The sequence below is a fragment of the Nymphaea colorata genome, chromosome 9 (assembly GCF_008831285.2).
Source record: "Nymphaea colorata isolate Beijing-Zhang1983 chromosome 9, ASM883128v2, whole genome shotgun sequence".
Taxonomy (NCBI): Eukaryota; Viridiplantae; Streptophyta; class Magnoliopsida; order Nymphaeales; family Nymphaeaceae; genus Nymphaea; species Nymphaea colorata.
Window position 1 is genome coordinate 825,483 of NC_045146.1, and position 26,178 is coordinate 851,660.

The 26,178-nt window shown below is 39.1% G+C and overlaps 4 protein-coding genes across 5 annotated transcripts; 2 read left to right on the forward strand and 2 right to left on the reverse strand.

The window, feature by feature from the left end:
- The first annotated feature begins 1,305 nt into the window (after positions 1 to 1,305).
- Positions 1,306 to 2,037, forward strand: LOC126410358 (uncharacterized). The gene has a single exon (XM_050079463.1). It carries the CDS (start codon positions 1,306 to 1,308, stop codon positions 2,035 to 2,037), a length of 732 nt encoding a protein of 243 aa, XP_049935420.1.
- Positions 2,038 to 7,431: 5,394 nt separating this feature from the next.
- LOC116261096 (GDSL esterase/lipase At4g10955-like) lies at positions 7,432 to 9,661 on the forward strand. Its single transcript, XM_031639704.2, has 2 exons — positions 7,432 to 7,619; positions 8,007 to 9,661. The coding sequence occupies exons 1-2, from the start codon at positions 7,564 to 7,566 to the stop codon at positions 8,995 to 8,997; spliced, it is 1,047 nt and encodes a 348-aa protein (XP_031495564.1). The 5' UTR covers positions 7,432 to 7,563; the 3' UTR covers positions 8,998 to 9,661.
- Positions 9,662 to 15,110: 5,449 nt separating this feature from the next.
- Positions 15,111 to 18,320, reverse strand: LOC116261476 (GDSL esterase/lipase At4g10955-like). Its single transcript, XM_031640249.2, has 3 exons — positions 17,954 to 18,320; positions 17,192 to 17,355; positions 15,111 to 16,120 (listed from the first exon to the last, which is right to left on the reverse strand). Exons 2-3 carry the CDS (start codon positions 17,293 to 17,295, stop codon positions 15,214 to 15,216), a joined length of 1,011 nt encoding a protein of 336 aa, XP_031496109.1. The 5' UTR covers positions 17,296 to 17,355; positions 17,954 to 18,320; the 3' UTR covers positions 15,111 to 15,213.
- Positions 18,321 to 18,554: 234 nt separating this feature from the next.
- LOC116261475 (GDSL esterase/lipase At4g10955-like) lies at positions 18,555 to 22,314 on the reverse strand. 2 transcript variants are annotated; one of them, XM_031640246.2, is made up of 4 exons: positions 22,070 to 22,314; positions 21,794 to 21,880; positions 21,420 to 21,603; positions 18,555 to 19,524 (listed from the first exon to the last, which is right to left on the reverse strand). In XM_031640246.2, exons 3-4 carry the CDS (start codon positions 21,524 to 21,526, stop codon positions 18,618 to 18,620), a joined length of 1,014 nt encoding a protein of 337 aa, XP_031496106.1. In that variant the 5' UTR covers positions 21,527 to 21,603; positions 21,794 to 21,880; positions 22,070 to 22,314; the 3' UTR covers positions 18,555 to 18,617. The 2 variants fall into 2 exon arrangements, with proteins under 2 accessions (XP_031496106.1, XP_031496107.1); XM_031640247.2 differs by lacking the exon at positions 21,794 to 21,880.
- Positions 22,315 to 26,178: the final 3,864 nt, after the last annotated feature.

Consider the following 26,178-nt stretch of genomic DNA (forward strand, 5'->3'; position numbering starts at 1 on the left):
AGAAGACGTTACTATGTATCGGCAACTGGTTGGAAGCCTAATCTACTTAACATTGACAAGACCAGACATTACCTATGCAGTTGGTGTCGTGAGCAGGTTTATACAAACTCCAAGAAAGACACATTTAGAAGCAGTAAAAAGAATATTAAGGTATATCAAAGGAACTCTTGACTTTGGTATACTTTATGAAAGAAGGACAACTTATCAAGTTGTTGGTCATTGTGATGCGGATGATGTTGGAGACTTATCAACTCGAAGATCGACCACTGGATATACATTCAGTCTTGGAAGTGGTGCAATTTCATGGTGCAGCAAGAGACAGCCGACAGTTTCACTGTCTACAACAGAAGCTGAATATAGAGCAGCATCTCAAGCAGCACAAGAATGTGTGTGGTTGATGCGACTGCTGAAAGACATTAAACAAGATGTGGATTATGCAGTGAGACTCTACTGCGATAATCAAAGTGCAGTCAGACTTGCAGAAAATCCTGTCTTCCATGCTCGAACAAAACACATAGAAGTGGAACATCATTTTATCAGAGAAAAGGTACTCAGAGGAGAAATTCAATTGCAGCCAATCGCTTCAGACGATCAAGTTGCTGACATCTTTACCAAAGGCCTGCCAGTGCAAACGTTCACCAAGTTTCGAAGAATGTTAGGAGTCATAAGTAGAGAGTCGGTAATGAGGGGGAGATTGTAGAGTCATCACCGACTCTCTTGGAAGAGTCGAGATGACTCAAGAGGCTTGTAGTCTCTTCCTTTGTTAAGTCGGTACAAGTCTCATTGTTTAAGTCGGTGCATGTGTAATGATGACATGAAATAAAAATAAAAAATAAAAAAATGAGAAAAAGAAATGAATGAGAAGTCGGTGGAAGCATCCACCACCGACTTTCTCTCCCTATAAATAGCGACGTTGGGCCATGGTGAGAGTGTGTGAAAAAATTGTGAGTTGGGTGTGCTCTATTTGTGAGCTTGTGAGTGTTAGCTCGTGTGTTCACTTCGTGAGCTCGAGCGTTGCAGTTTCAAGTGTGCGCTGCAAGGGCGTTGGGTGTGTTAGCTCACTGCGTGAGTCGAGGTGAGTTTTCTTAAGTCCTCTTTTGTAATATCCAGTTTGATGAATAAATAGTTTGCTTGTTCAAGTATACTTTGCCAAGTTATTATTGAGTATCAGTTTGGACGTCGAGACTCTGCTGGATTTTCTCCGCATAAATTTGAGTTTGTAGCTGAGTTATATTTAGGGCCCGCATTACGTTTCCCAACACGTTTCTGGGCCACGGCTGTCAGCGCCACTCTTGCAGGATCGTCATGAAACAAGCAGAATCACTTGTCTGTGTCCATGGCATGGAACGCAACCTCCGGCTGTGCGATCACTCCCTCGGGGCGGCTGTTGCCACATTTGTAGGGGAGCTGGCCAAGAAGGGGTGTATTTTCACAACCTTTCTGTTCAATCCTCCCTACATCTTGAATCGAAGATCAAAAGATGGATTTCTACACAAACTCGACAATATCATGGAGGTAGTAGGGGACCTGATTGGTGGGCTCATTGCTGGTAAGTTTGGCCGTGTCGGCGCTGATCTGGCAGCTGTTGCACAGAGACTCCGTGACATGGACAAGGAGAAGAAGAAACAGCCGCAACAATTTGACAATATGAAGGCCCGTGATCAGGCCGCTCATGCAAAGATTCTCCATGACAAGGAGAAGCTAGACCAGCTGCAACAATTTGAAAATCTGAACAAGTGGGATCCTCGTGTATACGTGAACCCGAAGGACTTGCTTTGTACGCGTTACATAAAGTACTTCAAGAAAAAGATGAAAGGGTCTCCGAATAAACTGCCCAAAAGGATGGCATCAGCCACTCTTGTTATCGTTTGGGATACACCAGGAGACAGATTCCGACGCTTCAAAGAGGCACATTCCATCATGCAATGGTTCGATAAACCAGGAGACTCATACCGACGCTTCAAAGAGGCACATTCCATCATGCAATGGTGGAAGCCGGGCCTTCGGGTGGAGGCCAAGCGTCATGTGATGGCCTGATTTCTCTTTACTCGACTCTTTGACTTAACACTGGGTTGATCAAATGGTAAACCTGTGCGAATCTTGTGCCTGTATGTAAGTTGGTCAATTAAGTTTTTTCAGGATTTCTCTTCTTAACTCTCTTTCCATGAATCAACAGCCACGGCAGTGTAAATAAAAGGTTTCTTCTGTTTATCAAGTTTATGTTTGGGAGACGATTATTCCAATTCAGTTTTCTGTCATTGTCCTTGACGGGTGTATTTTTTATCCTCAAAAGCATGCTAGACTTGGTGTCAAACACCTTCCACTCATTCCCGGCCATTGGTATGACAATCCAAACTGGAAATTTTTGTAAAATGAAAAAAAAAAAAATCTGTCTTATCATTTTTCGTGGGTCATTTTGAAAAACATGAAAAGTCAAAAGAAAAAATAAGCCACCAACACTCAAGTTGAAGTAGGGTGAAGATAGCTTCTCTAAGTATTAAAGGAAACCCTATATCTTATGGGGGAGACAAAGGGTTGAATAGAAACTTGAGTTCAGTTCATTTGTAGACTCTGGCTTCTTGTTCAAACAGGCAGAAAAGTCAGGCAAGCTCATTTTCAAACTATCATAGCATGACCGTAGTAAGGGCCCACATTTCGTAGGTTTAACTTTAAAAAAGAAAAAAAAAATGCTTCAAACTAGTGCAGCTTCTAAGATTGATTATGTTAACCTGAACTGCAGTTTGTTCATGTTAAGATGAATTGCATGTATCATACGTACAATTACTTGAGGATGTATGGCCGTTTCGAGTTTTACAATAAAGAACAAGCATACATGTATTCATGCGTTAAAGGAATCTATTATGCACACTTTCACTGTATTGCTAACAATTTCACATATTAATATTTTAGAAATTTCACATATTATTTGTTATGAAGCTTATTGTTTTATTTTTCAGGACCGTGATTATATAATGTTTTATAATCTTTTAATTCATGTATTATGTGTATATTTGTATGCGGATCGATATAAGTAATACCATCCAATCAGAACTCCATTAGGAAAAAAAATAATAATAACAGTAGATGACCTACGAAATGGTGATGCAAACCTTGTATCGTGTTTAATATGACGTCTTGCTAGTAGTATATAGGGATGTCAACAGATTGGATTCGGATTGGATATACCTTTAATCATATCCACTTTTTTGGATATTCATATGTTTGAATTTGAATTCAGATTCAAATTCAAATAAAGAAAAATCATATCTGAATCTGAAATCCATCCAAATCCATTTTTTATATTTATGTCCGAATCTGAATCCGGATTTTGCCAATTTTTGAAATTTAATTGCATTAGATACTGGATATTTGTCTAAAAATGAATCGGTATGCGAACCCAATTGAATATTTATGTATATCCGAATCTGAATTCCAATCCGATTGGATGTCATTTATTAAATCTAAATCCAATTCGAATTCTTAATCAGATATTAATTTTTTTTCATATCCAATTTTTTCATATCAAATCGGTCAGATATATTCAAATGGATATATTGACATTCCTTACAGCATGTGATTCATAAGATATATAATCTTTGACTTCCGATCAAAGCGTGCTGGGATTACCAAATTTGATTTTGTCCGTGAGAAACTCTCACCTCTTCCAAAGTAGAAAGAGACAGAAACTTACCGGTGAGAGGTGAACAATAATTTATAATGAGTAGAGTAGAATTGCATTTTCTAGGAGGTAAATTTATCTCCTCTTATAATATTTACAACCCCCTGGATTTATTTTCCTATATCATAGCACGCCAAGCCCCTGTTCCTTCCTGTGATGGGCCAGGTTTGGACTGAGCATTTGACACGACACATGAGCCAGCCTTATTTTAAAAAAGTTGTCCTGAGTCAGGTATTGGAGGCCTAACTCAGTCATATATATATATATATATATATATATATATATATATATATATATATATATATATATATATATATATATATATATATATATATATATATATATATATATATCTTAGCTTGCATTGCCAATAACTCTTTAAGAAACTCTTCATGTATCGTTGATGCTCCCTTAAACACTTTACGTGCGGCTTATGGCTCCCTTAAAAATCCTTGGCACGTCACCAAAGGTTTTTGAGATATAAAAATATAAAATGTTAATGGTTTCAAATCTATGGGTAAATTTCGATCAAACCGGGTACTTGACAGGTATAAATATGGTTTTTTCCTACCATATTTCATACTGGCCAAGTGATGCTTGCTATTTCCAACGACCAACTCATGGTACTTGTGAGTGTGAGAGAGAAAGAGAGAGATCCAAATCAACACTCTTCGATACCATCAGGATAACACCTAATCAACACACACTTCTCTTTGCATCTTAACTGGTTGCACAAGCACGCCAGAGAGAGAGGGAGAGAGAATTAGTAAATGTGGTTCATTCTAAATAGATGTAAATTGGCATGCACATGCAAAAAACAATAGGATCACATGCGACACAGCACCAGTCACCTGGATTTAACCAGTTAGAAAATAGTCAAAATTTAATAAATTGGAAATTCCAATGTGTTTACAAATAGGCAGAACAGAAAAAAGCCATTGGTTGCAGCTTAGAGATTATTCCCACATGAGTTAATTTTGAAATCGAGTTGCGTGCACCAAAAATATACTGAAGGAGAAAAGAAAGAAGGTTGGAGTATTTAAAAACATTACAAAAAAATTTTAGGCTTTTAATTTTTTCATAAGCTACTTTTGTCCTCATAAAAAGGCGAACCATTTTACTTAATTAAAAGTATTTTGGTCATTATACGCGCTTGCATAAAGGTGTGCACGTAACTAGCTTTAGTTAATTTTAACCACGGCTAGTGGGCATGTCTGTTTTTCTAAGCAAATGGTTATACTCGGTAAATTATCATTATCATGAATAAAACCAACTCGAGAGAAAGATTAGCAAGGACAAACCTCTGTTTAATGACATTATCACAATCATAAGCAAGTCGTGGCCTTTCTGACATTATTAAATATAGCCACTGCCTACTTGTTGGCGATTATATCTTTCAAATTTAATCTCACTTTCATATCTGCTTCTTGCAGCACTTCCAACTAGCACTTCATCAGTTCATTCAAGAGCTCGATACCAAAATTGTTATTATGGAAGGAATTTACTTTTAGCAATAGTGTGAAAGTTGTCAGCAAATATGGTAGATTCTTTCCATGCTTACGCTTGTTACTTATTAGAAAGCAGACCATTCCCAAGCAAATGGCATATATCCTTAAGTTTTATTGCATATTATGCATGCAATTTATGTTAATGCAATAGCTTGAAAGCATTTGTTTAAGCTATTGAGAATGTCCACCTAAAATGTAAACAATTAATATGGGCATGCTATACCACCAAAGCCTATGGTTGTCCAACATTGCAGGTTATATATATATATAGAAAGAGAGAGATAGAGAGAGAGAATGGTAACTTTCTTTTTATAGTCACACAGCTATTTGTCCAAGGCTATGTGATCCATCATGATAGATAGATAAGAAAAAACAATAAAAAAAAAGTGATGGGTATTTTCATCATCTATTATTAATTTACATCTTTCATTCCTTGCTTTTCTCTCAACCATTCATCTCCTTCATATGTTCCTTGTTTTTTTCTCAATCATCCATCTGCTCCATATAATCAATGTTGTTTAGATGGTTGTGTGACTCTCAAAAGCTAAGAGGGAGAGTACCACAAAGACCAAAGGATTAAAAAAGGGGTACAATAACATAAATATGACATCAGAAAATTAAATCAACCAACGTGTGATGTTTATATATGATTTATATATGGTTTAATTTGCTCAATTGTGTCCAACATCATCATCTAGATTTGTGTAGAACCACATAACGTTCATGAAATATGACTCTCTGCATTTCAGATTTTGTTTAATATTTTCTAAACCAATTACGAAGGCATTGCTTTTAAGTATTGATGCAGCCCAGCGGTGGATAAAATCGAGCATGGGTGAAATTGAGGATCGCTATAATGTTTCCAAATTCAGCTGCCCCTTGTTTCCAAATTCATCATGTGATTCCCACGCGGTTAGTGCAATAGATAGAGTTGGGGCTGGTAAGTAGCTAGGCCTGTACAACAAGTTGAGCTGCTCGAACTCGACTCGGTACAGATCGAGCCCCAGTTCAAGCTGACTCATCTTATAATGAACTCGACTCAACTTGATTCCGCTGGAGAAGTTTGTGCATGAATCTTTTTTTTCTCTCTCTCTCTCCATCTATTAGTTTCCCTGTCTCTCTCAGAGTCAAAAGTCAAGCACCGTTTTCCTCTCCCTCTCATTTAATTCAATGCTGTTTTTTTTCCTTCCCCATTAAATTATCTCTCTCTTTCGTTTAAGTCACGGTCTCTCTCTAACATTAACTTGCCATCTCTCCCTTTTTCAATTTGTCGTTTCTTTCTTTCTCTCCATTAATTGCACACCATCTATCCCTCTCTCATTTCAGTCTCACGATAAATGATATCCATCAGTATCTCTATTCTCTTTTCTCTTTTCTTTCATATTTGGTTACACATTCATTGGTTAAAAGTTTTTGAAATTAACATTTTTTTATCTTCATTCTCTTTCATTCCATATTAATAGCTAAACGAGTCGACCAGTCAAGCTCGAGCTCAGACACTCCCGATCCTGGCGTGCTCAAGCTGATATTGTTAAGGTCAATTAGAGCTTGAGCCAACACTCGTAAGCTCGATTCGAGCTCAAGCCAAGCAACTTAAAAAGTTTCAGCCGAGCTCGAGATGACTATGTATTGCATGTCAAGCGAAAAGGTTTTTGTTGTAATGGTTTCACGGAAAAAGAGGTCTGCTGGTACTAGGAAACATAGAGCTGGACCTCTTGTAGTGGATCACCACTATGAGATTTATGGCACCGGAGAGGCAAGCGCTAGAGCTCTCACCTAGCTTACGCACATAAAGCTGAGCCCAACTCTGGCTCTTCATGAACCACTGCCAAAGCACTCATTGGCAATCAGCCGAGCAATCCCAGGGTTCTTTAAGGCACAATTGTGCTTCGAATTTTAGCGCTAGAGATAATGTACAAATAGCACCACTCCTGACCAACAGTGAACTCATCAAAAATTTATGAGTCTGTAACTTGACTCGATTAATTTCTGTATGGATAGAGAAGTGCAACAGTGAACTCGATCCTCTTGCATGGTATCATTATTTCAAGTCTATATTATTGGCAAGGCAAGATAACAGAAAGATGGACCAGATTTCGGTCTCCTTCTGTCTCCAAGCCAAGTCAAATTGACGAAGCTTCCTCCTTTCTAACTGCCAATTAAATATGGAGAATTTAAGTACATATGCCGAAGCTTCCCCCTTCCCACTTGCCATGCAATACATAAATTGTATAAAGTAGAGCAGAGCTGCGGCACCCCAACTCACCGATTGGCAAGTGATCAAGAGACAGCAGACACCGTCGCCTGCTCATCGTAGGCGCACTCTTCTTATATAGTCTGAATTATCTGACAGTGGTGGAGATCTAGCTAAAGACGATGTCAACACACGATTTCAATCATCAAGGGCCTCAACACTTGAATAATGTGGAATGGTAAGTTGGTAACCTCCCTCTTTCTCATTTAAATGCGAATTCTGTTTTGCAACCTTGTAATGTAGATATTTCTTTACAGTAAATGTTAAGATGTAATCGTGTGACTGATATGCTTGCAATTGATGCTTAAAATTTTTTATACATGGGTAGACGCACTTTTGTTCAGCATTTTGCTTCATTTTCTTCCTTCTTTGTGAGTATGGATCATAAAACCGATCTCGTATGCTGGTCTGAATCTTAGCGGCCATAATTAAGCGAACACCTAACATCCAAGGATCATCACGATCCAAACTAAAGTAACAAGGCAGACACCAGATATTGCTTAAAAATGGATCAATCTTTAGCCCGTTGCCTAAAATGAATAGGGTTTGCTTCTTTTCTTCTCAGGGAAAACCATGAGCATCAGAGAATAGTGGCAGCCTGTTTAGTCCATGCTGCTTATGTTCTCGAAGATGATCGGAGGGAGGGACGTAGCGGTGAAGATCGGCTCGGCCGCCCATGGTGGGAATTCTTTGGCTTCGAGTGCATCTCCACTCTTTTAAACTTGGAGAATTGTTCGTCTGGTTTCACCATTGGCGCAGTTTTCCGGCTAAAAGAAGCAAGCAGGACATCCCCCTTTGCTCCGGCCATGGTCATCGCGGTTCGCGGCACAGTCAACCATCACGACTGGGGCGTTAATGTTGACACGCTTCTGGGCCGCGGCCGTCAGCGCCACTCTTGCAGGATCGTCATGCAACAAGCAGAATCACTTGTCCGTGAACATGGCGTGGAAAGCAACCTCTGGCTGTGCGGTCACTCCCTCTGGGCGGCTGTTGCCACATTTGTAGGGGATCAGATGGCCAAGAAGGGGTGTTTTTTAACAACCTTTCTGTTTAATCCTCCCTACATCTTGGATCGAAGATCAAAAGATGGATTTCGACACAAACTTGATGATATCATGGAGGTAGCAGGGGACGTGACTGGTGGGCTCATTGCTGGTAAGTTTGGCCGTGTCTTCGCTGATCTGGCCGCTCTTGGAACAAATCTCCATGACAAGAAGAAGCTGGACCAGCAGCAACAATTTGACAATCTGAAAAAGTGGAATCCTCGAGTATACGTGAACGCAAAGGACTGGATTTGTACGCGTTACATAGAGTACTTCGAGAGGAAGATGAAAGGGTCCCCAGAGAAGCTGCCCAAAAGAATTGCATCTGCCACTCTTGTCATCAACATGGATGAACCAGGGGACGAACTCCCACACTTCAAAGAGGCATATTTCATCATGCAATGGTTCGATAATCCAGGAGACGCATACCGACGCTTCAAAGAGGCACATTCCATCATGCAATGGTGGAAGCCGGGCCTTCGGGTGGAGGCCAAGCGTTATGTCATGGCCTGATTTCTCTTTACTCGACCCTTTGGCCTTAACGCTGGGTTGATCAAATGGTAAACCTGTGCGAATCTTGTGCCTGTCTAATAAGTTGGTCAATTAAGTTTTCAGTATCTCTCTTCTTAACTCTCTTTTCATGAATCAACAGCCACGGCAGTGTAACTAAAAGGTTTCATCTGTTTATAAGTTTATCTTTGGGAGACAATTATTCCAGTTCATTTTTCTGTCATTCTCCTTGATGAGTGTATTTTAGATGCTCAAAAGCATGGCTAGACTTGGTGTCAAACACCTTCCACTCATTCCCGGCCATTGATTTAACAATCCAAACTGGAAATTTTTGTAAAATGAAAAAAAAAAATCTGTCTATCATTTTTCGTGGGTCATTTGGAAAAATATGAAAAGTCAAAAGAAGATATAAGTCACCAACACTCAAGTCAAAATACGGTGAGGATAGTATCTCAAAGCATTAAAAGAGACCCTATATCTTATGGAGGAGATAAAGGGTTGGGTGGAAGCTTCACCTCATGTGTGGACTATATGATGACATCTTGTTGAAACACACAAAAAGGTCAGGCCTCATGCTTTTTTCTTGGCTCTGTTTGCATAATTATCTAATCATTCGAAGCTAATTTTCAAACTAACTATCATACCATGACCATAGTGATGGCCCACATTTTTGGTGGACAAAAAAAAATGGTTCAAACTAGTGCAGCTTGTAAGATTGATTATGTTAACCTGAATTGCATTTTGCTTATGTTAAGATGAATTGCATGTATCATACGTACAATTACTTGAGGATGTATGCCCGCTTGCTCGGATGTTTAGAGTTTTATAATAAAGAACAAGCATACATGTCTGTATGCGTAGAAGGAATCTATTATGCAGACTTTCACTGTATTGCTTACAATTTCACATATTAATATTGTACAAATTTCACATGCTATTATGTTATCAAGCTTATTGTTTTATTTTTCAAGACCGTGAATATACAATGTTTTATAATCTTTTAATTCATGTATTGTGTGTATATTTGTATGCCGATATTAGTCCAATCAGTACTTCATTTGAAAAAAAGAAAAAAGATTGTAGCAGTAGCTGACCTCCGAAAATGCAGAAACAAACCTTTGTGTGACGTTTAAGATGATCTGTATATGGCCTTGTTAAAATCGAGTCCGACATCATTAACTAGATTGTTCTCTAAGACCTTGTGATGCTCATCGAGAAAAAAGGAACATAATCGCAGTCTTAGTTTCGAGATTTGATTACGTCCACGAGAAACACTCACCTCTTCCAAAGTAGAAGAAACAGAACTTACCGGTAAGAGGTGAGGTTATTACTATTTACAATTTATAATGAGTAGAATTACATGCTCTAGGAGGTAAATTTATCTCCTCCCTATAATATTTAAGACCTAATTGGATTTTATTTACAAAGATGAATTCCTCCTAGATCATAGCAAGCTAAGCCCCTCCTCCTGCTCACTGCTGTCATGGTTTATGGTTGTTTTACTGAGTGAATTTATGGTTACTCTCTTTAACTCAAGAATAGTGTCTCCTGTCATTTAAAAGTGTAGTGCCTAGAATCGAACTGATATTAACGGAGTTTTCATCAGCCCGATCAGCTACTTTGTGCCCCTCGGTTCTCGTTCTCGTGGTTTGCTGCTGCAATGTCATTAAAATCAGTTGGAATTCTGAATGGGCTGCTTGTCACAAACATTGCAGCACAATTGATGCTTCCATTTATCATAACATTCTTTAGGAGAAAGCCTTATTTCAAATTGAAAGGAGCACATCGTTAACTTTCCCGCATCTTTTTTCCTTTCACAGAATAAACTGTGCACAAGTTTTCTCCAAAATTCCTTTGCCTAATCTCAGTTTTTTGGAAACAAAAGTAAAGAGCAGGGAATGCCCATCCTTGGGGTCACCTATTGCTTTTTTTTCTTCATTTGTTATTTACTTTGAAAATTTAAAATATGTTTTAGTCGATCAGATTCAAAAGCTAATCTGATTCTGATTCGTGAAGTCATTTGGTTTTCCACAAAAACCATTTCTAGGAAAATACAAGACCACCAAGAGATAAAAACCAGATCTATTAAGAATTATTACCAAAGTATTTTTTATACAATTATCTAACCATATAATATGATCTTAAGAGTGATTTTTTAAGTTAGTCATCTTTTACTTCAATCATATGCTTTAATAACCAAAAAAGAAAGTGGCTCTTATAGCGCCCATATTTTGATAGTAGGAAAGTTATTTAAAAAAAAAAAATTGAAAGAAAGCATGAATGGCTTTTAAATATTATTTGTGAATATATTAGGATGTTGAGATTTTGTTTACAATATTTTTTACCAATTAATATATATATATATATATATACATGTATACATATTATTTATATCTATTTTTATGTATGTGCGCACACACACTAGTAATGTAGTAGTCAGATACGAGCCCTCAGCCTCATCTCTCTCTCTTCCCCGTGAGCTCTCAGCCTTGAGCCCTTAGCTAAGGACCCTAATGAGTCTCCCTCTCGAGCCCTTCTGCTGTTTCTTTCTCTTTGTGCAACCATTTGACTACCGACCAAGGGTCTTCTTTTCTTTTCTCTCTCTCTCACCAAATGATGGGTGGCACTTGCACAATTGGTCAGGAGTGTTGATCTTGAGATTAGAGGTATCATTATGATGAGGTCAAGTGAACTTATTCTTGCCCTCCCCCCTCCCCTGACACGTACTTGTGAAACCCTTGGACCTTGGCCATGTTCCTTTTTTCCTGCCTATATGTTTTTTTCTATCAAAAACCATCAATGGTTAGCCAAAGGGTCTTTCTTGCTCTCCCCTCCTATGGTTGATGTGTTTTTGTCTCTCGCGAGACGGCCATGGCGCTCTCCATATTTGTTTGATTAGACTAAATCTCTCTTTGTAGGAGGATGTGTTAATCTAGAGGTCAAAATCAATTGGAGACATTCATAGCTGTCAAATTTATGACAATCTGAAAACGAGTGGGCCTGCTGACAGGGGCAGAGATCAGATTTTTTTTTTTTTAAGGGCGGGCCAAATAGTCCCATCCTCTGATCTGGATGTGGTCAAACTGAACTCGAATCCAAACAATACATGGCACAACTAAAAAATTTTAATTTTTTAAATGTAATTTTTTTTCAATTCGCTGGGAGTGGGGTCATGACCCAAGCGGGCCCCACCCCCCAAAAAACACAACCCTGTCTGCTGATAAATGGAGAAAAGTCTATTGGTAGTGCAAATGCAGCATGGTGACTACACTACATCTCTCCATGGAAGAGGATGTGTTAATCTAGAGGTTGAAATCAATTGGAGACATTCGTAGCTGTCAAATTTATGATGACCTAAAAACGCGTGGGCCTGCTGATAAGTGGAGAAAAGTCTTCCAAGCCAATTATAGGCTATCAATTGACAAAGACTATGAGTCTCTCAATCTATTGATCATGATCTATTTGTCCAATGTTGATACACTTCATGCCTCCCTCTGTTTCTCTTCTAAAACTACTTAAGCATAAACTTCCGCCAGATTTGGGAGTGTATACATGAGAAGAATTTGCCTTTTGATTGAGTATTAAGACTCGCTGGGTTCCATTAAGAACTGGATGATTTTCTTCTCATCGTGCCTCTTTGTCTGACTTTCATGGCTCCACACAAGCAAGTTGGTAATGCTTCCTAGGATCATAACCCATCCCAATAAGATCTTAGCTTAGTGAAATAACGTGGCACATAATGATATTCCTAAATATGCTAATTAATATATTATAACAGATGACATGATACCGATAAGGGCAAATGCATCACCCCATGCTGAAATTTATTCTATCTACCTGTATACAGGAGTCGTGGAAGTGGATCCAGCATCATTCTTTGAATCGTATAAGAATAGATATTTCCACATTTACATACTAGCTAGCTTAATGGAAGGAACCATCTAATTAAGTGCCCAAACTCTAAAATTTTGTTAATTTTATAAATTAATTAAGCATGTAATCCGCGTAACAAGTTAGGAAAAAAAAATATTCCTTAACTGCATAATAGTCTATCGCACCAAAGAGAAGGGAAATGTTCAATTTAGGTATAGATCATCCATCCATCAACCTTAACCGAAGGAATATACTTCTGGAGTAGACATCAAAAACATTTCATGGCAGAGAGAGAGAGAGAGAGAGAGATGGTAGGCATTAATTTTCTACATAAAATAGCAAGTTCTCATGAAACCAATTTTTACTTGTACTTTTGGAGTAGACATCAAAAGCATTCATGGCAGAGAGAGAGAGAGAGAGAGAGTACCTCTAAATGGGGAACCATGGTTCCTGGCTGCAGAAGGAGAGCGAGAGAGAGAGAGAGACAGAGAAGGAGTGGAGAGACTTGGTGGTTCTATTTGAGAGAGAGTGATCTGTCCACAATCAAGCCAATCTGCCATGAAATGTTTACTGACGTCTACTTTCCAAGCGTCAGTGAAACCATATAGTGTTCGTTTCCCACTTTGTCTTATTCCATTAGTTTCTTTGATATAAATCAGATTTTCCAGATCACGTTACTATGCATAATTAGAAGGAAAACTAGCTGCTTCAAAATTTAAATTCATCCAAGCATGGTCTGCACAAAAATATGTTTTCTCTCCCTCTTTTGCACTACCAAATGATGGGTAGTGAAACCAGACAGGTTGGGTGGCATGTGATAACTACATCTTATTTCAAGCCTTGGAGGGTTTATCCTGATGATATTGAGGATTGGAGTGTCTTATCATGATAGTATTGAATGGTGTTGATCTTGGGATAGTGGTACACTATGGAGGCTAAGTGGACTGTTTCTCGTCCTTCCTCTTCTCTTCTCTCTCTCTCTCTCTCTCTCTCTCTCTCTCTCTCTCTCTCTCTCTCTCAAAAATAAGTTTGATAAGACATCATTCGTATAATTGGATCTAAAAGACCTACAATCACAAACCACCGGATTTGACCTGTAATGTCAACAAAGATCTTTCTCCAATATGATGGAATGTATTTTTGGTGTTTGTTGTGATTTTTTGATAGACAGTTCCGCCCATTTTTTCTGTACAAGTTCAATTTAATTTTGTGATCATGGGTACAACATGTTTTGTCTTGCATATTGCATATAACTTAATTGTGGCTTGTACGTGTGTACAAGAGATTATTAATGTACGTGAGTTTAATTTATTCTTCGCAATATTATTGTTTAATTACATACTTGTTATCTTTCTACTTTTTATGATTCTTATTGATATTATATATTATCATTTTAATTTTGAAGCATATGCTTCTGCGCCAGAAGGCCAACACTGGCCTCATGATAGGCCCAAAGCCAGGCTTATGTGTACTCCAAGAGAATGTTTGAACCGAGGAGACCAACATAACCATTTGCAGATTATCCAATCATCATCTCAATTTGCTTCATGTCTTGGATGGCTGGGTTTCGATATAAGTAACTATCTCATAATTCATTTAGCATAATTCTAATGTTCAGTTTGTTGGTCGATGCGTGATTGAAGGACATCTTTTCTTTTCCAGGTTGAGGACGAAAAACTGCATCTTTTCTTTTTTTACCTGTATTTTATGCTTGTGTATTATAGTTTGCCTTCAGGGCTAGATTCTGCGCTCAACCAATCATCTCACGAGCAGCTTGGCCTGAATTGACATATTTATTCAATATATATATATATATATATATATATATATATATATATATATATATATATATATATATATATATATATATATATATACACACACACCTGGCTGGGACGTTAGTGTGGCAATAAATATCAGGTCTCCAGTGCTTTCCTTTTAAGTTGTGTTTGATTACCTTGGGACTTGTAATCACAGCAGATCTAGAATACCATGTTTATAATTTATGATGTAGCATGGACTTGAGGCTGGGTGGGTTTAAGCTGAAATCTACAGTCTGTTAAGACTGTGGACTTCAACTATAGCTGATCTCGAAGCCCCTTGGACTGAGATTCAAAGGAAATCAAACGCAACCTTAGTACTTCTATAGGTTCTATAGGTTTGGGTTGTCAGTTGTTGGCTTGTCCACAGCTTTAAAATGGCCCTTAAAAATAATATCACCAGTTTGCCGTCATTGGTGGAGTATGAAACCATTGCTTGCCTTCACGTCTTTGATCCAAATGAGACTATGCAACGTAAATGTAAACTTTTGATGAAACTGCTTCAAAATTGAAACTTGTTGCCATTTTAAGGACTTGGAAGAGCACGTATGTAGTCCTTGCTTTGCAACTTCAGCTCAGCCTTCCACCACTGACTGAGCCCATGAACTTTGTCAATGGCATTCTTCTTGAAAGTGCAGAGGTTCTTAACCAGCTTGGCGGAAGGGATGAGGAAAGGGTGCTCCAGCTCTTCGGCCGTTGGCTGAGGCAGCCGCCCCCGCTGCTTCCTCTTCTCAAGGTGTTTGATGTAATCAGAGCATATGAAGTCGCCCGGATTCACAAAAAGGCGAGGCACCCATGAACAGAGATTAGCAAAAGATTGCTGCGCCTCAATAGACTGCATCGCTTTGGAGGTCTCCCGCTGCCTTAACGCATACTTCACGGCCAAGGGCAGAGACAGCAGCGGCGGACTAAGAACAGCAACGAGACCAAAGGCACTGCAGTTCAGGATCCTCCCTCCCTTTCGCAGAGCAAATGGCGGATTGAACAGAAATGTGTCCAGGTAGACTCCCACTTTCGCCATGCGTTTGCCTACCAGCATGGCCAGCGCTGCGCCGAGGGAGTGGCCGCACAGCCATATCCTCCTGCCCATGCTGCTCCCTTGAGAACCTGCAAGCTCCACGGCTTCCATGGCGTGCTGAAATCTGCTAGTTTCGTGCAGCTCATTGACGGAAGCTCGGTAGTTCATTTTCCAATCTTGGGTAGTTGCGGTTCCCCGGAAGGCGATGGCTATGCTTGGCGCAGAGGCATCGGACGGACCAGTATAAAGGAAAATACCCCCAATTATGGAAGAGCCATCTTCGTCTCTCAGTTCCTGAGTGATTCGGAAGTGGAAGGACTCCCACCATTTCAGGCCGCCGGCGTGCTTCTCATGGAGTGTGTAGATGCCTTGAACTAAGCAGGCTGCGACGCAACATTGCTGGTACTCGTCGGACCTGAAGAAGGGTGAGCAATCTCACTCAAACATTTCAACAAATAGTGTTCAGTCGCTTTGCGTATCTTAATTGTTCAGGTTCCCTAGTTGCTTGGCTGACATCAATATAGAGCTTGTTGGATTTGAAAAGGAAACATGAGAGTGAGCAATCTCAGTTAGACATTTCAACAAATACTTTTCTGTCGCTTTGCCTATCTAGGGTGTTCGAGTTCCCTTAGGTGCTTGGCTAACATCATTGTAGAGCTCAATGGATTTTACTGGAAAATTTTCAATGCAGGTGAGCAGGAAGTTACCACTGCTTCGAGTGAGGCAAAGTCCCTTCATTCTCCTACCTTCAGGGTTTTGAGATGTTACACCCTTCAACTCAAATGTCCCAAATGGCAATCCCACTAGGGTAACTGAAATGTCCCAAATGGCAATCCCACTAGGGTGATTTGAGAGAGTAGCATCCACAATCCAATCATATGGGAAACCATAGAGGATATTTAAGGACAAGAACATTAGAAGAAAGAGATATTTGAAAAGTACAAAACCGCTTAACTTTGAATATATTAACAAAAAATGTCTATCATTAATAACTATTCAAATTTGTAAAAGTGATTTACAAACAAGACGGTTCATGTATGAAATTCAAAGAACAGTTTTACACCTAATATAAAGGATGTCTTTTAGTAGAGATCTTTTCACAATCCACACCTTTTTAGCAGAACGATTTCACGAAGACAAAAGATGAAACGGCAGAATATGTAACTGCAGAGAAATCAAATCAAAAAAGTGTAGTTTACGAGTTTTTTAATTTAGTTTCTGTTAAAGGTAAAATACTCTTTAAGAATAATTAACGTCCCTTTTGTGAATAATTTTGTAAAATCATATCAATACACAAAATTAAGGAACATGACTCTTATCTCTTTCAACCCAATCAATCTTTCATCTCGATTTATGAAAAACCAGAAAATGCCAACATAGGCGGTTCATAAGGAAATGAGAAATATTTAGCTCATTTTTTCGATTATGTCATAAGTAGGGGGCTATATATATATATATAGTATGAGAAAAGTGCGGCAGTGCTAACCAGTTGATGGTCGTCAAATGTGTTGGTCCTGTGAGCGTGAAGTCCCCCCAATTTGATGATTTGCTTTTTTTAAGGGAAGAACTTGACAAAGATGTCGAATTCATTTTTTGCTTCTTTCTCTATCTCTTCATGGCAACCCTTTCTCCTTCGCCCGGCCGCGTCGCCTGCGCATGCACATTATCTGTCACCAATTTGTTGCATGTTTGGGCTAAATAAGCTTCAAATAAAGTAACTCTGTCTGGTTTCTCAAGTACCAATTAAAATACTAAGCCTGATTTTGAGAGCCAAACAGAAAAGCCCACCCTGTACTGGAAAAGGAGTTCAATAGAGTATTCAAGTCTCTCACTTGTGTTTCATAAGCAGAGCTACTCGAGCATTCTACCCAAGTAGATCCCTTTGGCCCTGAGAAAGAAACAGATCATTCCCCATCGGAAAAGGAGATTATCTTTTCACAAAGTCTCATTTAGAAGTTCAAATCCTATAGTAAACCTCGCAGCAATGCCTTTTATGTGGAAATATAATAAGTAGCCAAATGATATGGTCTCATCCAAGTAAAAGATTACTCATTGAAGCTTCAAAAGCAGTCGTTGGTTCTGTGGGTTGATTGCGGATGTCATTCAAGCAATCAGAGGTGAAAACCAAATCTTGGTTCTTGACGGCTTATTTATTTTAGGAAGCAAAATTTTTCAGTAGAAGTCGATTTTCATGGCGATGACAGATGGGCTCGAGTAATCGACCAACAGGAAAGAGCAAGCTACTTACAGAAAGAGAGGACAACGATGGGGCGGCAATGCAGGAGCGGATGGGAGGTGGGAACGACTCAACGACTCGAATTAGCTCGATGGCCTCAATCAACCATTCAACCAATTATTGCAACGTCCCTGTCTCTCTTCTCTGAATAGACACCTCCTCCCTCTTCTTCTTTCTTTTTCCATTTCTTTAGCCTTCTATGGCTTTCTCTGCAATATTTGGGTTGTGCAACTCTTAATTCTCCCTCTCATAAATGCAAAATTGGGGGTGGTTGTTTTTTCTAAGAATGTCTATTTGATGAGATGTACATGCACCTCAGAGAGGAAGTTTTTCAATGTGTCAGATAAGTTGATCATCAGAAACAAGCCTAAGATTGTATATCTTTTTTAAAAAGGAAGTCTAGTTATTTATAATTAATAGAAAAAGATTTTGAGATTCTTTCCCCTCCAGTCAGTCGCTGGATCGAGTAAGATTTTCAGTATCCACCCTCCAGAAAAAAGTGAAACTAGAAATTAGAGCATTGACTCAATCTGATGCATATCAGAAAGACGATACAGATCCAATGGAAGGAACCTGAAAACACTAAACCCAAAGTCTTCATAGACCGGTGACGAGAGAGAGAATGAGAGTAAAACTTTGGTGAACAAGTTTCAAATGTTTGAAAGATGACGCCATGTTAAGGACTGGGAAGAGCACAGATACACTCCTTGCTTTGCAGCTTCAGCTCAGCCTTCCACCACTGACTGAGCCCATGAGTTTCGTCGATGCCATTCTTCGTGAGAGGGCAGAGGTTCTTCACCAGTTTGGCAGAAGGGATGAGGAAAGGGTGCTCCAGCTCTTCGGCAGTGGGCTTCGGCAGCCGGTCTTGCTGCTTCCTCTTCTCAAAGTGTTCGACGTAATCAGAGCATATGAAGTCGCCTGGATTCACGAAAAGGCGAGGCACCCACGAACAGAGATTAGCAAAAGATTGCTGCACCTCAATAGACTGCATCGCTCTGGAGGTCTCACGCTGCCTTAATGCATACTTCACGGCCATGGGCAGCGACAGCAGAGGCGGACTAAGCACGGCAAGGAGACCAAAGGCAGTGCGGCTCAGAATCCTCCCTCCCCTGCGCAGAACAAATGGCGGATTGAACAGAAACGTGTCGAGATAGACTCCCATTTTCGCCATCCGTTTGCCAACCAGCATGGCCAGCGCTGCGCCGAGGGAGTGGCCGCACAGCCATATCCTCCTGCCCACGCCGCCACCTTGAGAAGCTACAAGCTCCACGGCTTCCATGGCACGCTGAAACCTGCTAGTTTCGTGCAGCTCATTGACGGAAGCGCGGTAGTTCATTTTCCAATCTTGGGTCGTGGCCGTTCCCCGGAAGGCGATGGCTATGCTCGGCGCAGACGCATCGTAGGGACCAGTATAATGGAAAATAGCCCCAACTATGGAAGAGCTGTCGTCGTCTTTCAGGTATTGAGCGATTTGGAAGTGGAAGGACTCCCACCATTGCCGGCCACCGGGGTTCTTCTGATGGAGGATGTAGATGCCTTGCACTAAGCAGGCCGCGACACAACATTGCTGGTACTCGTCCGACCTGAAAAGGAGCTGGCAATCTCAGTCAGACACTTCAACAAACACTTCAGCCATTGCCTTTCTGGATTCAGCGAGTTTAGAGTGTTGTTTGGCTTGCTCATGTTAAAGCTCCTTTGATTTGGAAAAGAAACAACATGTAATGGATCGTATTGGAAACTGTAATATTGTAACAAATATTGAAGTAGCGAAGTTCAAGAACATTGAACGAAAGAGAAATCGATGAACGATAAAAATTTACAAAAATGTGCGAACAACTGAACTTTCAATATGTTAACAAAAATGTCTTGTCAATTATTCACTAATAACTGTTTAAATTTATAAAAGTGATTTACAAAAATAAAACACATCGTCGATGAAATTCAAATTGACACCTAATGCGGAAGATGTCTTCAGAGATTTTTTGCACGATCCACACTTTTTTAGCCGAATAATTTATCCGGTATAACAGAGATAATTGTGGAGAAATCAAATTAATGAAATTCATGGATTTTAACATGTAGCATGGATCTAAGATTCATGTTATTGAAATCCTCAGTTTGTCTCCCAAACCATACCTTTTAATGCATTCTCCTATAAAAAGTCATGTTTCTAATTTCACTATTCTTATGAAAAGAGTTTCCTTATTTATCCTTAAGGTTATTTTGTAACTTTTTATGTTCAAAAACTATCTCCGTGTAAAGCAATATTGTTAAATGTGATTAGGCTAAGCGAAATGTTAAAACCTGTGAAGAAGGGCAAAACGAGAAAAGAAGTGAACAGAGCCATTAGTTTCACGACGAATATTGGCACTTCTAAAAAAATTATAAAGCAAATAAATTTTAGACATAAGCTGTCGCAGATCTCTTTTTCTTATGAGAAACCTTTTAAAGGACATTAACATTCAAACATTTTAAAATTATATAGATTTTAAAAGAGGACTGTAAGGAGCTTGAAACGCACGCATCAGGCATCTTGCACGAATGATGATGAAGATGTATGCGCCCCATGCATTAGGCAAACTTGCGCTTCATGGAGACGCGTCGATGTGATTTCCTTGGTGATGCGCACGCTTCATACCTCGAAACGTGCACACTTAGCAACGCTGAGTTAGGGCATCACATATAATCAGATTCCATGAGGAGTGTTCCTTCTTGTCAAAGAAAAAATATTGTGACTGCAACAATTACAAGATGGCTTTTCCATTGTTTAAAAATATGACAACTCCTTGTGCTTTCTTTATGATAATAAAAGATTACTGAAGCTTAATCCATAGTTGAGGGGTTGAGTACATCTACAAAATGTTTTTTACATTAAAAGTCGCCTTTGCTTATATATAGGTAAACGGTTTTGTCAACATCAAAGCTGGAAGAATGTTTGTTAATGAGAAATATATATATAAAGGATTTGAAATCAGTCGGCTGTGGTTATTTTTTATATTGTGATACTAGAAAACCATCGGAAAAGGTGTATATATATATATATATATATATATATATATATATATATATATATATATATATATAAAGAGAGAGAGAAAGAGAAAGGGAGAAGATATATATATATATATATAAAGAGAGAGAAAGAGAAAGGGAGAAGGTGAATTTTGGAGCCATCCCAACCTTTGTCATTGAAGAGTGAATATAAAGAGAGAGAAAGATCAAGGGAGCTTGGAACCATCCCGACCTTTGTCCAATCAATATCACTCCATGCGGTGCATTGAAGAATGCATTGTAAGAAGTTGGAAGATGCAAGTCTCATATATATAACTAATATATATATATTTCATTAGTTAAAAGAAATCCTCCAGCCCTCACAATATATGAGTAATCACATCAAATGCAATGCGCCAGGCGAGCCATGATTGGATGGTGTGTGTGTGACGAGAAAGAAGATGTGAGAAAGTGAGGGAGATCAGACCAGTTGATGGTTGTCAAATGTGTTGGTCCAGAGAGGTTGAAGTCGGCCCAGTTCGGCGATCTGTGATTTTTAATGGAAGAACTTGATGACAAGGAGATCCAATCCATCTTTTGTTTCTTTCGTCTTCTCTCTCTCTCTCCCCTTTGCAACCCTTTCACCTCTGTCTGTCTCCCGCCTGCGTCACCTGCACATGCCCACCATTCGTCGTCAATCCATGGCATGTTTCTAGGTAACTATGCTTCAAACAAAATAGCTCTGTCTAGTTTCTCAAGTACCATCAAACAGAAATGGCCCATTCTGTACTGGATGATCCATCTCACCAACCAAAAAAATGATTTTTTTAACCTAAACGCATTTAGAATTTCTTATCTTACCAGAAAACCGCACAACACTGCCTTTTATCCGGTTGTAACGATGTCTTCATCCGAGTAACAGATTACTGATTGATGCTTCAAAAGCAGCTGGTTTGATTGTGTATGTCAATCGTGCGAGCAATCAGAGGCAGAAATTCCAAAATCTTGGTTAGAGAACTGCCCTTTTTTATATGTTAGGAAGAGCATGAAAAATAATATCCGAAGTTGATTTTCATGGCGTTGAATTGGACAAAAGCGCTCGAGTTAACAATCAACAGGAAAGAGAAATTTACTTACAGAAGAGAAGATGACGATGATCGGCGGCACAAAAGTGGGTGGTGGGAGTCGAGAACAACTCCAATTAGCTGTACGGCGTCATCAAGCATTCTCTCTCTCTCTCTCCGGACACCTGATCTTCTATCTGCTTCTTTCTTTTTCTATTTGTGTAGCTTTCTCTGGTTTTCTCTCCAAAGTGTTTGGGCTGGCTGCAACTCTCTCTCTCTCATATTTGGTGATTATCAGAAACAACCACAGATTTTTTATGTTGTTGAAAAATGAAGTCAGGTTTTTTATAACTAATAGAAAATGATGATAAGATTCTTTGTTGCCCAGTCAGGCGCTGAATCAGTGAGACTTTTAAACAAATCATACGAAAAACTTTAGTTCTGCTTTTCATTTTCACTAGATCTTTCGGCGCCACCTTGGAATTTTGACGTAGACAAAGATTCCCATCAAAAGAACTTAAATGAAATAGTCATTGGGCAAACTCGTGACTCACTCGGATTCAGGTCACCAGGTCCAGTGAGTTGGTGCAGTGACTCAGTCGAGTAATATCATAAATTTTATAGTGCATTTTTTTTTATAAATAAATGAAGAAGGTTCGTCAAGGCTTCATGTATAGTTTCTTACCAACTAAAACGTGATAACATTCAATGAGTATTTGTGCATATTTAGTAAAGTTTGTAATATTTCATAATTCAAACAAATCAATATTTAGCAACATAAGCTTAAAAAACATGTAATTAAGTGATAATCCCAGCTGACTTGGTAAGGCTAGACTCGTGACCCAATACATGGATCTTCTTAGCTAACTATCTTGACTTCAACTCGGGTCGGCATGGTTGCTAACTATGCTTGACATTCTAAAAGGTCAGCAATGTTTTGAAAGCTGGTCCACGGAACATTGTTTTCGATAACTTTTAAGAAGAGGACTGTTTATGGGCAAAACTCCAAGAAAAATACTTTTACTAAATGGTGTATCAGCATGTGGTGCAAGCTGCTTTGCCAAGTGAGAATTTTGGAAAGGAAGAAAGAGAAGGGAATAGAAGTTTGTCAGATGCTTTTCAGGATAGAAGGAACCGAAAGTCGTCATGGGTAGGGGAAGTGAGGATAAGGATGTAAACCGGCCAGGTTTGGATCTGATTTAATGGGTCTAATCAGATCTGATTTAATGGGTCTAACATGACTTCCTTGAAAAAGAAGTATCTATATCTCAACCAACTTAGATGTTCAATTTGGATGGCGCAGTTGGTCGGACTGACATACTGATAAACTGCAAATGGTAGGTGTACAACACTTAGTTGATAGGTGTTTTGCTTTCCACCTAGGTTAGAGCAGAGAAAAGAAAGATGTGTTTCGGCCTCTTTGGAGAATCCCCAAATACATATGTTTAGGTCTCAATTATTTTGTGCAAAAAAAAAAGATGCATATATTTGGATCTTGATTCTTGTGGACTTAAATTGAATATAAACATTGGACTCGTACTAACCGAATAAACCTAATCTATTTGTATCCTTTATCAATTCTTCATCATTTATGTCCTAAATCAAACGTTTTTGTGCTAATAACGGCTCCTTGATAAGATTGGCATCTACAAAAGGGGAGAAAAAGAAAGGAAAAGCAACCAAAAGGGCATCTTCCTTTTATGATAATGAAATTCTAAAAGAAAGTATTCAAAGCTAGGGGAATATGTGGAACTTGAAGTAAGGAATAAATAAACTCTTAAAGTTGGACGATCCCAAAGTCCGAATAAAGGTCCCACGTTCATGTGCTTGGAGAGTTGTAGTTTGTCTAAAGCTGAATTGACCAAATCGGGCCTCTCCCGGCGAAGAAGAAAGGAATACAAAGAGACTTTATACTAAGCCTGGCTGTATGAATTTTAAAAGATAAAAGGTTGATCTTTTCATTCCTGCATACGTGATCAAGATGAACATGTAATCCTGCCATGTCTAGCAATTTATTGAATAGACTCGGAAGTTAATCTCAAGATTAGTGGTCATGCTTGCAACTAGAGATTTTTCATTCTCATTTATAACACAAAAAAAGTTGTACTTGGATATCACTAGCCCAACGGCCTAACGGCGTATGCATGTGTAGATTGCGTAGAAACTAAAGATCCTAGGTTTGAGAGGGGGTTGGCACAATGGATTAGAGTGCGAGCTAGTAGGCAGCCAGTATTTATTTCGAGTATCAATAGCGTCTTGTTGAAAAAGAAGGATTACTGATGCACAAATTGAAGTGCAATGGAGGCACCGAAAGCAGACCTTATACTCTAAAGAAACAACAAGTTGGGTGAGAGTTTCGGCCCTTTGAGAAGGGAAAGGTCTTCCCCGTTCACCCAGAAAATAATAAGGATCATAGAGTTCAAACTATGACTGCTCATCGGATAGTTGAGGCCCTCTCAACTATGCCAACCCCTGTGTAGAAGGTAAAATAATTCATTGGAAAAGGGGGACACTGAAAAAGTCTTTGCCGTTGATGGCAAGGATGCAAATCAAGTCCGGGTCAGTCGGATTTAGGTGAAGTTGTACCAGAAAGAGTCAGCACGAATCAAACCTGTTGCGACCTTACCCAAAGGTTGTCTTTGTGAAGGTGAAACATTGTTAATAGCACATTCTTTTAGTTTGTCTTATCGATAGAACAATAGGAAAACCAATCAAGTGAATATTTCCTCGTTGAGGCATGTTTGAATGGAGAGAGAGAAAGAAAAGGAAAGATTAGATAAAACTGTGTTTGAATATCTAATACAAATGGATGAATATAAAAGGATAAGATTTTTCATGTTTGAATATGAATGAAAGGAGAGAGAGAGAGAGAGAGAGAGAGAGAGAGAGAGAGAGAGAGAGAGAGGAGGAAGAAGGAAAGGAAAAAGGTGCCGCAAAAGACATTTGTCCTTATCAATACCTATTGCTTTTCTTTTCCTTTCTTTCGTAAATCTAACTCTTCATTTTCCTTTTTTTTCCATCTTTACCCGCTAAGTCAGCTAACTATTCCCTCTTGATGGGTGGTAGCTGATGCCATATCACTTTCCTCCTCCTTCCTCTTTGTCTATGCGAAAAACACTTTTAAAGTAGGGATATAAAGCATTTCAGTTTCCAATAAACGATTACACGGACTGCAACGATAGAATGATCTAAATCTTTTAGATTACCGGTAAGTGAGCTACAGCAAGAAAATAACCGCATGTTTGAGACACGACGATAGAAAGGCAGAAGATGCAATTTCCCTACAGTCGAAGACAAGTACGCATCCTCCAGGGAAGAAAAATGCGTAATTTAGTCCCAGGTAGATGCTGAGATGGTCTCCATTCTCCAATGACGAGAAAACCTTCCATGGAAAATTAGGAACTAATTTGCAGTACCTCATCAACCGTTACAAGAAAACATGATTTAACACGTTATTAGCAAATAAGGTTTCCTTTTTTTTTTTTTTTGTGTGGTGGGTGGGGTGTGGAGGGGAATTCATTTCCTAGAAAGAAGCATATTAAGACGGTTAAGAATCACATATCCCAAGTTCAGAGAGGGAATTCATTTCCTTGCGACCAATCTATCCCTTGAACAATTCAACAAGGAGAAAATATCGCCTTATAAGTATAGAAACCTTGCCAGCTTTCTCTGCCATCTGCAAAGCTGGGATATAAAAACCAGTAATTTACGCTATGCAACCAAAAGCTGAAACAGGATCTGAAATACAAATATGTCAGCTACCTGAAGCCATAGATGAGCCTGTCATTTTTTTTACACTTTGTAGAGATCACCCACCTTGATATTCTTACATTTGCATTATGGCTGCTGACATAACTGGCATTCAGCAGATAAAAACTCAACGCCACTCTTCAGGTTCCATCAGACCAGAAGATTAAGCCAAAAAAGGTGAACCAAAACAAAACACAAATTTGACATTAAGAACCAGTTTTTCATTAGTGGCTACTATGCAGTGAAATATGCAGTAAGTAACAAGACTTAGTGCGATCATACTTTCAATGAGGACATTGAATGATACAAAGCAGTGGCCCTCAAGAAACCCAACTATACCTGATCTGCAACCAGGAATCCTTCGTGAATAAAAGAATTAACTACGGTAACCACCCACCACCACCCCTCTCCTCTCCTCCCCCCCCCCCCCCC

Bases quoted from the DNA above. Each gene is read 5' to 3' on its own strand.
- LOC126410358 (XM_050079463.1), top strand. From the start codon at position 1,306: ATGAAACAAGCAGAATCACTTGTCTGTGTCCATGGCATGGAACGCAAC.
- LOC116261475 (XM_031640247.2), bottom strand. From the start codon at position 21,526: ATGGATTGGATCTCCTTGTCATCAAGTTCTTCCATTAAAAATCACAGA. The intron at 19,525-21,419 runs GTCTGATCTCCC...GCTCCTTTTCAG, and splicing joins CATTTGACAACCATCAACTG to GTCGGACGAGTACCAGCAAT.
- LOC116261096 (XM_031639704.2), top strand. From the start codon at position 7,564: ATGTCAACACACGATTTCAATCATCAAGGGCCTCAACACTTGAATAAT. The intron at 7,620-8,006 runs GTAAGTTGGTAA...TTTTCTTCTCAG, and splicing joins CACTTGAATAATGTGGAATG to GGAAAACCATGAGCATCAGA.
- LOC116261476 (XM_031640249.2), bottom strand. From the start codon at position 17,295: ATGAATTCGACATCTTTGTCAAGTTCTTCCCTTAAAAAAAGCAAATCA. The intron at 16,121-17,191 runs GTTAGCACTGCC...ACCCTTCTTCAG, and splicing joins CATTTGACGACCATCAACTG to GTCCGACGAGTACCAGCAAT.